Source organism: Rutidosis leptorrhynchoides, chromosome 1 (assembly GCF_046630445.1).
Source record: "Rutidosis leptorrhynchoides isolate AG116_Rl617_1_P2 chromosome 1, CSIRO_AGI_Rlap_v1, whole genome shotgun sequence".
NCBI classification, from domain to species: domain Eukaryota; kingdom Viridiplantae; phylum Streptophyta; class Magnoliopsida; order Asterales; family Asteraceae; genus Rutidosis; species Rutidosis leptorrhynchoides.
Window position 1 is genome coordinate 91,635,222 of NC_092333.1, and position 12,964 is coordinate 91,648,185.

Sequence of the window (12,964 nt, forward strand, 5' to 3'; positions counted from 1 at the left end):
AGTCTTTGAAAAACGTCTCATATAGAGGTCAAAACCTCGCAACGAAATCAATTAATATGGAACGTTTTTAATCAATAAGAACGGGACATTTCATTAGTAATGTGATGGTTAGTGTTAAAGGAGTTTTTCTCGAGGTACCTTTCACTATTTTCGATATGCCAACGGATGAAGAAGTCCCTTTGTTAGTGGGACGTGGTTTTATTGCAACTGCGGGTGGTAAATTAGATCCGGCGGCGGGTGCTACTACTTTTGAAGGAGGAAATGGAATTTATCAGATTTTGTAATTCGGAGAACATGAGATTTCCTTTGGCGTATATAGTTGAGAGAGAGTTCATTGATGATTATGCTATGATGCTTGGGGTACAAGAGGGTGGACCGAATGAAGTGGTTAATGAAGAAGTGGTTGAAGATACCATCGATATGGAAGTGATCTATCAAAGTATTGAGTGTGGGGGGGGGGGAATCTACTCGATCAACGCTTAAATTCTGAATTGAGTGAAGATGAGAAAAGTGAGATTTTGTACGAGTCAATGAAACGAAAGTACAAAGAATTCAAAAAAAAGCTAGAAGTGACCATAAGTTGACCGAGAAAATGTAGGTTGAATTAAAACCGGAGGAACAAGAAGTTCTTCTAGAACTTATTGAAGAAGAAAAGTCATTTCAGTTTTGTTTAGAAAGACAATTAAGGCGGGAAAATGATGAGGGTTCAAGTAAGATTGAAACCATGCATGTGAAAATGATAGAAGAAGAACCTAAAGAAGAAAAGGACCGTATGTAAATGTGGAGGAGACTCGAGAAACACTTGAGAATATGTGGGGTAAGGAACAAACGAACAATTTTATGAAAAACACCAAAACTTCTTTTGTCGATGATGAGGGTTGGACAATTAAAGAGGTTGAGTACATTAAGCCTACACCACAATGTCAATACAAGCCTCGGAGAAGGTTGAGAGATCCGGGTGAGTTCTCGGTTGTGTGTTGGTTTTGGAATGAAAAGACTTACTCGGCATTGTTAGACTCGGGTGCAAGTGTTAATATGATGCCGGCCATAATTGCAAGGTCATTACCAAAGGCGTAATTTACACCAAGCTGGCGTAATTTACGCCAGGTAAGCTTCAAAGTCAGGAAAAAAAGGCATTATTGGGCGTATAAATACGCCAACTTTTTACGCCAATACAAGTGTGGGCGTAATTAACGCTAGCCCAACGTAAATTACGCCAGTGTAATTTTGCTGGTAGTCGGGTAGGGTATTTTAAATAGCCGAAAATTGAAATATACTCCCTCATTGTGCAGCCACTACCACGAACACCATCACCCAAAACCCAAATTTTTCATAGTCTAAACAACAAATCAGAGCTTAAACACTATCAATTCATCATTACACATCATTCAAACACTTTAATCTTTACAAAATCAAATAAATTGGGTGTTGAATTGTGTTCTTGACCAAAAACCCAAGTTTTAGGGTTTCAATTTTGGGGTTTAATTCTTTAAGTATTCATATAAATCAAGTAATTTAACATCAAGGTAGTCATCATTGTCATGCTTTCATTGTGTTTTGATTATTAATTTTGAGTTTAGTGATTTTCATATTTATGTGTTAGGGTTAATCCGAATTAGTGATGTTTATGCATTGTTTATGTTTTATCTAGTGTTACTTATGCTTAAACATGTGAATATAATATGTATGCATGATCAATTTGGGCATTTAGGTTAAAACTTGTTGATTGCTTACTAGTAGTTGACTAGGGTTGACTTTTTGACCAAAGTTGATGATGTTTTGTGATTATAATGTTTTTCTTTAGTTTTAAGTGTTGATTCAGATTAATGTTTGCTATGTGATGAGGTTAGTTTTTACTTTTTGGGGATGATGATTGCAATTGTTTATGATGGTTAAGATGAATTGGGTTGACTTATAGTAATGGGTGAATTAAGAAGATTGAATTAGGTGGTCTTGAAGTTAATGAATGCAAAAGTAGTTTGTTAAGATTGAGCACATTGGTGGATTTCGTTGAAAATTTAGTGAACAAGCTTAAGGTTTACATACATTGCAATGTGTTTATTAAAGCTATGTGTAACGCAATAACATGTAAAGTGTTTCATTTAAGTACTAAAGCGTTTGTTGAGCTTGGGTGATTGCAGAAAATGTTTGGAAGAGGGTGAGCTAAAAGAAGTCGCGGTAACCAACAACAAGAAGCTACCCCAAATTGGATGAATAAGAAATGGTTGATCGAGTTACCTTATGATTGGCAAGTGCATTTGTACACGAAAAAGAAGGAGCAACTTCTGAGAAATGCTTTCTATGAGCGGTACATAACTTTAAGTGTTTGGAGGAATTATGGGGTTTTTCAGGTATTCATAGATTGGGGATGGGGAGCTGTATTACAACCAGTTCAGATGGGATAATTCGAAAACTCAGTTGAATTGCACTTGGGACATGATTTATCCTACTCAAGTGTTTAAATGGATGTCGATGTTGAAATGGATTCCGGGGGATAATTTTCCACAAACGTTGATTTTAGAGGGTAAAGTGGAGAACAATGTGATTCCGATGAGAATGGAATCTTTCAATCAGTTAGCACATCCAGGTATTCTGTATGATTCAAGAATATCGATTATGGGAAAGAATGAGTATGATTATCCGACGTCTAAACAATTGTTCGAGGTGCCGGCTAATATGTATGTCACCATGGTTGAAACATTGTTTCATGTTGATCGACCCGATATTGAAAACTCAAACCCGATATTGAAAACTTTGAGTTTTTTAGAAGCAAGTTAAGGATCACTCCGAGGTTGTTATCAATAGTAATCAACTACAACATTCTTCCAAGGAAGAGTGATCTTAATTTGATTTGGATTCATGAGTTACCTTTACTGTATGCTATGGTAACTAATTGGATGGTACCTTCGTTGCGTCTGGTTATGATAAGTTGGATCTGGGAGTGTAGAGAGCAGTTGAAGATAAGGGCGGTGATCCCTTATATGAGGTTTTTATCTTTCTTTTTGTGGAGGAATCAGGGGATTGTGAACAACCCAACGATAAAGAAAGAAGCTATTGCTAAAGTGAAAGAAAAGGTGTCCGAACTTGAGTTTATGAAGTAGGGACTAGGGTTTGTGATTGAGGATCCGGCTCACTTAGAGTGACATACATTTGGGGTAGAGGATGATGATCTTCCTATCGAGGAAGAAGATTACGATTCAGAGGATACGTTTGAGCGGGTTGATTGGGCTGTTGAGGATGCAATCAATGGGGATAGTGATCCAGATTATAACCCTCATGGTGAGAGAACGAGTAGCGGTAGGCGATTTATTCAGATAGATGAACGGAGGTGGGCTCGGATGGAGGAGCAAAATGCCACCCTTCTTGATGCAACTAGAGCTCAAATTTACTTGACTGAGCGATATCAGCAGGATATTTTTGAAATGGATAAGCGGAGATGTCAGTATGAGGATATTATTCAGCAACAACCGATTACACCATACTATGAGCCAGTTGATTACACGACTTATACGTCTGGGTTTGCAGCAGGTGTGGAGTATGTTGTCCACCTACGCCATCCATTGCACCACCACAATTCTATCAGCAACCAACACCATTACCACCATATATGGCGAGAGCAAAGGAGGAAGGTAGGAAGTCGGTGTTCGACATGGCACCGTTATCAAGGAGTTTGTTTGAGAGCATATTTGGTCCCGATCCCTAGAATGGGATGAGCCTCTCTGATTTTAATCAGGTCATGTGCTCCGTTTGTAATAACAGCATGTACACTTTTCTTTTCTTTTATTTTTATTTTTATTTTTAGTTATATGATCTTTGTGGGTATGTTCACTGCAAGCCCTCACGAGAAAAACTCGTTCACCAGAGGGAATCGGGTGGTTTAAAGGTTTCTTGCACATGCTAAGTGCAAGCAGGATCCTTACGAAAGTGGACTAGTTAGATTTTATGTTTTCTTTTGTTTTTATTTTGTAAGAATAAAGTTGGATGAAGGAAACATGTTATGTGATGAAAAATGGGAAGTTCGTGTGCTTGTTACGGTTGTTATGGAAGTTGATTTTATCCCCGACTAATATTGTTCTTTTTCTTCTTCTCTATGTTTAATTTCCTCACTTTTACTTAAAAATTAATTTAACATGCATACGAGGGCGTAGCATGACTCAACTGGGGGGGAGGAAATTTGCACATTTGGCTTTGCTTAAGAATGGTTGTTGTTCAATGGTTTTATGAAGCAAATGGTTTTAATTGCCTAGGTGGTCAATTTTTTTTTAAGAATATAATGTTTACCCATGAGAGTACCCATAGTGATTAAGAATTAACTCAGAAGTTTTCGGACTTGGCCGGTGAGGAATGATAGTGTTAGGCAATTTATCGAATGTATTTGACCTTATTGACCTCGACTGTTTAACTTTAAGAAATTGTATTCTGTTGGAGAAAAAAAAAGATGAAAATGAGACCCCGTTGTTGTGCTCTAGGTAACATGAATGATAAAGAAACACTTTAGGATCTTCTTTTTAAGCCATTTTTATTTTATACCATTTTTGAGCTAGTCCACCCAGGTCGTTAGTACACAATTGTGTACTAGAATCAATTAGTTACCATTAGCAGCCTAAGCCTTTAGAATGAAAAACCAGAAAAAAGAGAAAAACTAACTTCCCATTCCTACCCTTATTTTTGGTTATTAATGTCGAATTTAATCTTACTTTATCTTGTTTAGATTTAGTAACAATAAGTGACAACGCAACTCATTTTTACTAAAACATAATTGGTTTAAATTAGAATCGCAATTATAACTAGCTATCATATTATAGTGTTTGTGGCTTTTTGATTAGTTTGACACAGAGTGGTTTCCTAGGTTCCACATTGGATTTCACGATTTACTCACTAGTATGAAGGTGCATAATAATGATGATTGTCACCAATGCAACATTTGTAGAGTTTACTCTTCCCTAAGCAAAGGTCGAAAGGGAGTACTTTATATCACAAACTATGACAATGATATTCACCACATCCCACATCCAACACCTACATCATATATATATATATATATATATATATATATATATATATATATATATATATATATATATATATATACATACATATATATATATATATATACATACATATATATATATATATATATATATATATATATATATATATATATATATCATTGTCACCATCAACATACATTCACCGTCACATCCTAAATGTTCCAAATGTGTATATGTTGTACTATCATTTAAGAAGAAGAAGAGGAGGAAGTTGAGAGAGACGAATTTAATATATATATATATATATATATATATATATATATATATGTGTGTGTGTGTGTGTGTGTGTGTGTGTGTGTGTGTGTGTGTGTGTGTGAAAAAAGAGAGTAGAAGAAGAGTATGCCAAAAATTGTGAAACGAGTGTCTTATAAAGCATGGACCACTGAGGCATAAAATTCGTCTCATTGAAGTATAGAGTCAAAATCAAAGCAACCCTTCTCATAACTTCACAAAAAGTACCTACACCTTCCAAATGATGCCTCATACAAATGGGCAATGTAACTAAAATCCACTTCAGTTAGCTTGTGATATGGGGTATTTCTAACTAGACTTAGGGGGTTCGTTGGTGTCGGGACTTAAAACCTATGCACTTAGTACTAGTGTAGACAAGGGTATGAGTTTGGCTAGTTGAAAAGTTAAGGAGGATAAAAGCACAAACATATGTACGATTCTAGTTATGATTAACATTCTGAATTAAAGTTAATTTATCTTTGTACGAATGAGGGTCACGTTAAAATTTCTAAACCTTAAAAAGTTTGATTGATTCGAGATTCGTAACCGCTTTGCACCAATTTTTATCCGAGTCATGACTAACCCGATAAAACTAACCGTATGTAATTTAACCCATTTTGTGTTTCATTTGGCATGTGACCTAGGAACATTTGTAGTTATTGTTAAAAAGATTAAGTATGGATCATGAGAAAGTTTGTGAAGAATATTGCTTTAACTTAGTTCTAAGTGTTGATCCATTTTATGATTGGAGAAATGATTGAGGTTTATAATGTTATGCATAGCGTTGGAATTAGTAAGGTAAGGAATTGTGCTTCGAGGAAAAAGCTTGTGGTTGATGTATTAGAGGCGAAAAATGTTTGAGGTATTGAGTGATTGACCCATATTGCCTTTACATCTCAATTCATAGTTAAAATTGTTTCATGAAAAATTGTTTGAATGATAAAAAGAAGATCACCTAGGTGTTGTTACTTTGTAGTTAAAATCAGATTTGCTTGAGGACAAGCAAAAGTCAAGTGTGGGGGTTTTGATCGATCATTATTTGACACGATCATTTATACTTAAACAGGTAAAAGTGATCACAGATAAGTGAAAAACAAGATACTTTAATGTGATTTTGTGTTTTACAGATGAGAAAAGAAGTTGGTGTGAAACGATGCGGAAACGGCATTTGAAGTCAAATTGCAGAAAAGATTGGAGGAATCAGAGAAACAAGTCAGGATTTTAACACTGGCGTAATTTACGCCGAGTGGGCGTAAATTACGCCCATACTCAGCTCAAGATCAGGAATTGTGGCACTTTTTGGCGTAGAAATACGCCCAGTACTTCACAAGCCGACGTAATTTATGCCAGGCTGGCATAAATTACGCCAATGTATTTTCGCTGATGCCGGGAATTTTGAGTTTTTGCTTTGGGAACAAGTCAATTGATGTAACAACCCGACTTTTTCCGTTACTATCGTTACTTGTCCGTTAAATATTTAACGGTGTTTACTTAGAACGTTATGTGTTTAATATATTTAAATGCATACTTGATCCTATTGGATTACTTGAATTAATATGTTATATTAATTTATGAACTTGTTTCGGATAGCGAAATAACTAAAAAACGTTACGATTAAGTAAATAGCCTAGAAAGCTTTTCAGTTTACGGAACTCAGAAAAACGACAAAATAATTATTTTTAATAATTATTGACTTTAAGAAAAACTTATTTATTTTATTATTTATTTAATGAATTAAATCCGGTAATTGCGTTTCAACGACTAGTTAACATTCCGGAGACCCGGTACGGTTAACGACACTCGAAACGGACCACGCGCATACGAGTAATTAAGCAAAACGAGCCCAGGAACACCCTAATTGGGCCATTCGGCCAAACCATCCCAAACCCACCTTAATTGGACTCAAGTTAGATAAATGGGTCACTAGTTAATCTAATTTGGCCCTAATTACTAGCTTTAAATAGGAAGCAAATCACTGGAACCTTATTTTTCCCAAACCTAGTCGACACTTTGCTCTCCTCCCCTCCCCTTTGGCCATCGACATACAACCCACCACCACCATCATCAAACTTCAAAATTAGACAAAGTTTTTTGCATCAAAGTTGCTCATTGCATCGTTCTACATCTAGTATTGTGCGTTGATTGTGCTAGAAAGGTATAATTGAAAACCCTAATTGTTATAAATCAGTTATTTTGTCAATTTTCTAGTGTAATCAAGTCTAGTGCTCAATTGATGATGTCTAGAGTTGTCGTTTATCGTTTAATTGCTCGATTGATATTGTTTGCATGAAAAATGAATTTGAATCTTGTGAATCTGATAAAATTGACTTGTGAACTGATCTTGATATGTGTTTAGATGAAAAGGTATCAAAAAACTATTAAGTTTGGACTTTGATTTCACTTGATTTCGTTTTCGTATGATCAAGATATGCTAGTTTGAAGTTTTGTCTAGGTTATGTTTGTAATCCGAATTTTCTGAGTTGTGTACTTTGTGATTTAGCTAATTAATTGTATACTAATGTAATCCTTGTGAAAAATCATGCATGTTAGACTTAAGATTTGCATCAAAAGCTTTTGTAATGCTCTCGGTATGTCAAAACGAAGGTTTGTGCTTTAAAGTGTGATGAATCTGTTTTCAAAGTAAAATGAAATGACCTAGAGTGAACTACAAATTGATTGAGGCTTTGATATTCTGGAATATGTTATTTTATATGTTCCTTGATGTATTTCATTTGTATGCTAACTTCTGAAAACGTGAATTGACATGAGTTATAAGCTTGACCAAATGATATGTCTGTTTGTTAACTAAAACTGAAGGGTCTGTAAAGATTGGTTAATCTGTACAAATTGGCTAAAGGAATGTGTTTGATTATTTTATCACTAAAACTTTGGAGTGTTTTGAGTCATCTCCAATTTAACTTTCATCAAAAGCTATTTTCAATATTAAATGAGAAATGTTTTAAAACTGATGTTCATGATGAAACTGATTTGGTAAACTGTAATTAGACCTTCTCTGATATCCGAATTGTAGACATCGTATGAGGGTCGGGTTAGATTTTTTGGAATTCGATTTTGAGTCTAGTTGTGATATGGAGTTTTTCATGTTTTCATGACTTATGTGTTAGGAGCTATACTCATTTCTTTCTGTGATGCGCGTATTTTAAGGACTTACGAGAAACTGCGAATGTGCAAATTGCTAAACTATGAGCTATAACATGTTATTTGATCTAGGTTTGACATGTTGACCATGATTGTATGACCTACTGAGATGTTTGACTTTAGTTGACCACTTTGACCTAGTTGACTTTTGAGTTGACTTTGGTTGACTTTTGTTGACTTGCTTGGACTAGTTGACTTTTAATTGCATGTTGAGTCAGTCTGAGCACTAGGACTTTGCGTACACTATGGGTTGACATAGTGTGACCTATATGTATACTTAAGGTGACCTATTTGTCTAGGTTGTGTTTTTCGATCGAGATTGTTCGATTACTGTACGATTTTTACAAAGAGATATTTCAGTGCTTTTGCTAAGGTGAGTCTACAGTCCCATTTTCTTTAACATTTTTGGGATGAGATACATGCTGATTTGAAACTGTTTTACAACTGTTTTACATATTAGGCACGAGTAACTTAAACGACTATACATATGAGTTCAGATCAAAAATCCCTTAGCTTGATTATATTAATTACTTTACGTAAGCTCGACTTATAGGGACGATACCGTTAGGTTTGACAAACCTCGCCTCAACCTACGAGGTGCTTATTCTATTGTAACCTATACACCTGATCAGTGTATGCTTAGAAAGGGTAAAGGGAAGACGTGTAGCGCTTTAGCTATCCGCAGGGTTAAAGCTTTATAATCAAGTGCTCATGATAATGTATACTTTTTACGATGCTTTTATTTCAGAAATCTCGTGGCCTAACTTACGATGAATGATACTCAAACTTGATGTTTACAAACTTGAAACTGGACATGGTAATGTCTACAAAGAGATGAAACAAAAAGAACTTTTTGATGTCACCCACAGTTGAAACTTGACGTCACTGATTACAAACAGTTTAACACTTGGCATTTGCTGTATGCAAATTTTTGAGAATTGATTTTCGACAAATGATTTATGAAAACTGTTTTATGAAACATATGATGAACTATTTACTTAAACCTGTAGATTCACTCAACTTTATGTTGACCCGTTTTGCATGTTTTATCTCAGGTATTAGTTGCTTCCGCTGTAGAACATTGCTGTTACATAGAAGTCAAGCCAAGCACTGGGACCAGAGTTATCAGTCCGTTAATGGATTTTGACGGGGTGTTATAGTTAACCCCTATATAAAGGGAGCCTTAGGGTTACAGAAAGAACACATTTTCCATCAGTTTTTAGAGCAGAGATCAACCCTAATCACACAAAACACTTCACAAACATCATCATTCAAGGATACAAGCTAGATTAAAGGGGTGTTCTTCATGCTACTTCAAGAAATCACCATGATCATCATCACCAACATGCGTGGCTAGTTTCTTTATCTTTATTCCTTCCATGAACAATTAAAACATGTGTTTTTCATTCAAGTTTATGTGGTTTGTAATGTTATAATACTTATGTCTTTTGGATTGTGATGTTATAAACCAATCATTTATTGATCAATGCAAGCCTTATGATTTTGATTGTTGCAAGTTGAGTTATTGTGATTTAACATTGTGTTCTTGATCCAACTTAGTGTTAATTAGATTAAGGATAAAGACATAGTGTCTAGGTTGCATAGTTCAATATCAAAATAGTTAGAATTGATAGACCTAATAAATCTTGTCTATGAGATTTAATCAATACTTGGTGAACATAAGACTTGTTTGAATGAATGCATGCTAGATTGGGATTGTGAAGGGATAAAGGCTTTTAATCTCATTGTTTACATTTTAATCTTTCAATTGTGCTCTTAGTTTAAGTATTTAAGTTTCAATTTAGTTGGTTAATCTTACTTACTCATTAGTTAAACAAACAACCAAATCCGGTAAACTGCTTGCTATTAACCACTATTTTTTGTAAAACGAATCCTGCTTACCCTTACTAGTTAAAGGTAATTAGGTTATTTTTGATTGGTACTTCGACGCCGATCACGCGCCACGCGGTATAGCATGGTCTGGGACAACTTTATATATATATATATATATATATATATATATATATATATATATATATATATATATATATATATATATATATATATATATATATATATATTATGTATATATATATATATACATATATGTATATATATATATATATACATATATGTATATATATATATACATATATGTATATATATATATACATATATGTATATATATATATACATATATGTATATACATATACATATATACATATACATATATGTATATGTATATGTACATATATATATATATATATACATATATGTATATACATATACATATATACATATGTATATGTACATATACATATATACATATACATATATGTATATGTATATGTACATATATATATATATATATATATATATATATATATATATATACATATGTATATGTACATATACATATATTCATATACATATATGTATGGTAGGATCAAGAGGGAAGTAACCAATGGGGAAGCAAATTTTTTTTTTTTTCGTTTTTTGAAAAAACTTTGTTCACGAACATTATAGATTGGATGAAAATATAAACATTTAATAAAGACACTTTGCGTTAAATGTTTTTATTTTGGCGGGAAAACGCTCGAAGAAGTGATATATAACAATTATCGTGTTTTTCGAGCGTATGTTGAGGTTTTAGATATTAGGGTTTAGATATTAGGGTTTATAGGGTTTAGATATTAGGGTTTAGAAATTTAGGGTTTAGGGTTTAGATTTATGATTTGGATTGAGTTTTTAACACGAACGGTTTAGAGTTTAGGGTTTAGGGTTTGGTGTCATAAACCCAAAACACCAAATCCTAAACCCTAAACCATAAACCCTAAACCATAAACCCTAAACTCTAAATCGGACTAAATTTTACTTCACAAAACATGAAGAAAAAAAAAAGTTAACATTCTTCACTAACAATATTATCTTGAATGTTATTTTTGTCGATCGTTTTCCCGCCAAAATAATAACATTCATCACGAAGTGTCTTTTCTAAATGTTCATATTTTCATCCAATCTATAATGTTCGTGAACAAAGTTTTTTCAAAAAACGAAATTTTTTTTTTTTTGCTTCCCCCCGCTTCCCCGATTGGTTACTTCCCCATTGATCCTGCCCCTATATATATGTATGTATTCTTTTTTTTTTTCAAATCAAGGGCGTTTCAATATATGGAAATCTACCTGCGGTACATGACGAGTACAATACCCGCCTTCCATTGTGCGATTTGTTCGAAGGCGGGCTTAGCCATGTCAAAAAGGTTTCGTGGAGGATTGCACCATCCACCGTTATTTGAGTTTTGAGACCAATTAGGTGGGCAGAGGTTTGTAGCTGTGATGGTGGCTATATTTTTGGAACACCATGGAGATTGGACACACCGAATTTGAAAACATTGATCGCATGCGAATCCATTGTTATAGATCGCCGAGGTCAATGTTGCTGTGTTTGTTCCATATCCGAGCTCAATACTGCTGTGTCAATTCAATTATTATATACAAAACATAACACAATATTGTGTACCCATGGTTGAAGCGGCTGAGTCGTGTCCAAAAAATGTGGCATGAGCTAGAGTCCAAGGGCTCAGCCGATAAACATCTGGTGCGCGATATGCAACCGCTGTTACACAACCCAAATGAGAAAATGTCATAGTAATGAGTACACAGAGTCCCAACAAAGGATGAAATTGAGCCATTGTGTATCCTTAAGTTGGGCTGAATTAATTTAATTATTAATAGCTTGTGTACAACTTAAGTAACTCACCGTTGATGCATAGTGAAATTTGATTTTAATAGCAGGTTGCATTCTATATATATATATATATATATATATATATATATATACTAGGTTTTTTAGCCCGTGCGTTGCACGGGTGTGTAAAAAACCGTGCAAAAAAATATAATTTGCAGTTCATATTGATATGTAAATAGCGATACTAAAAAAAATAGAAAAAGAAAAATAATTATTTATGAGTCCGTGTTGTTGACAAATTTTAAAAGATCTTTTGAGTTTAAGAGCCCGTGCTGTTGGCAAATTTTAAAAGTTCGTTTGAGTGGTGTTACAGTAACTTAATGTCTAAACAAAAATAATAAAAAGAAAGAGCCCGTGATGTTGACAAATTTTAAAAGTGATTTTGGGTGGTGTTAATTACTTGAAACCTGAAATTCTTTTATATTGTAACAAAATCATATTTATATTGTAACAGGTATTTAGTTTGCTAGTATATTGTAGCAGTTATTGAAATATGATTTTAAATATAAATGCTTATATATACGAAATATAATTTTCAATTCTATTAAAAAGCAAATTTTATTTTTAATATACGTGTTTTTAATTTATTTAAAATAAATAAAAGTTATTTTTGGGGATTGATCACCAAATCTTAGTACGGTTAGTTATTATTATCTTGTTTCTAATTAAACATTTTCGGATCATAAATTGCACTCGTATAATATCATTGTCTATAATAATTTTAAATAATATATATAATATATAATCTATATATATAACAATCCATAAATAACT

At 33.7% G+C, this 12,964-nt stretch overlaps 1 protein-coding gene across 1 annotated transcript; it reads right to left on the minus strand.

Annotated features, from left to right (window-relative positions):
- Positions 1-11,621: 11,621 nt before the first annotated feature.
- On the minus strand, positions 11,622-12,134 carry LOC139886725 (expansin-A7-like). The gene is made up of 2 exons (XM_071870621.1): positions 11,963-12,134; positions 11,622-11,881 (listed from the first exon to the last, which is right to left on the minus strand). Exons 1-2 carry the CDS (start codon positions 12,132-12,134, stop codon positions 11,622-11,624), a joined length of 432 nt encoding a protein of 143 aa, XP_071726722.1.
- Between the last annotated feature and the right edge of the window lie 830 nt (positions 12,135-12,964).

Coding starts and splice junctions, on each gene's coding strand:
- LOC139886725 (XM_071870621.1), bottom strand. CDS start 12,134: ATGGCTCAATTTCATCCTTTGTTGGGACTCTGTGTACTCATTACTATG. Junction 11,882..11,962: donor CTCAGCCGCTTCAACCATGG/GTACACAATATT, acceptor GAACAAACACAG/CAACATTGACCTCGGCGATC.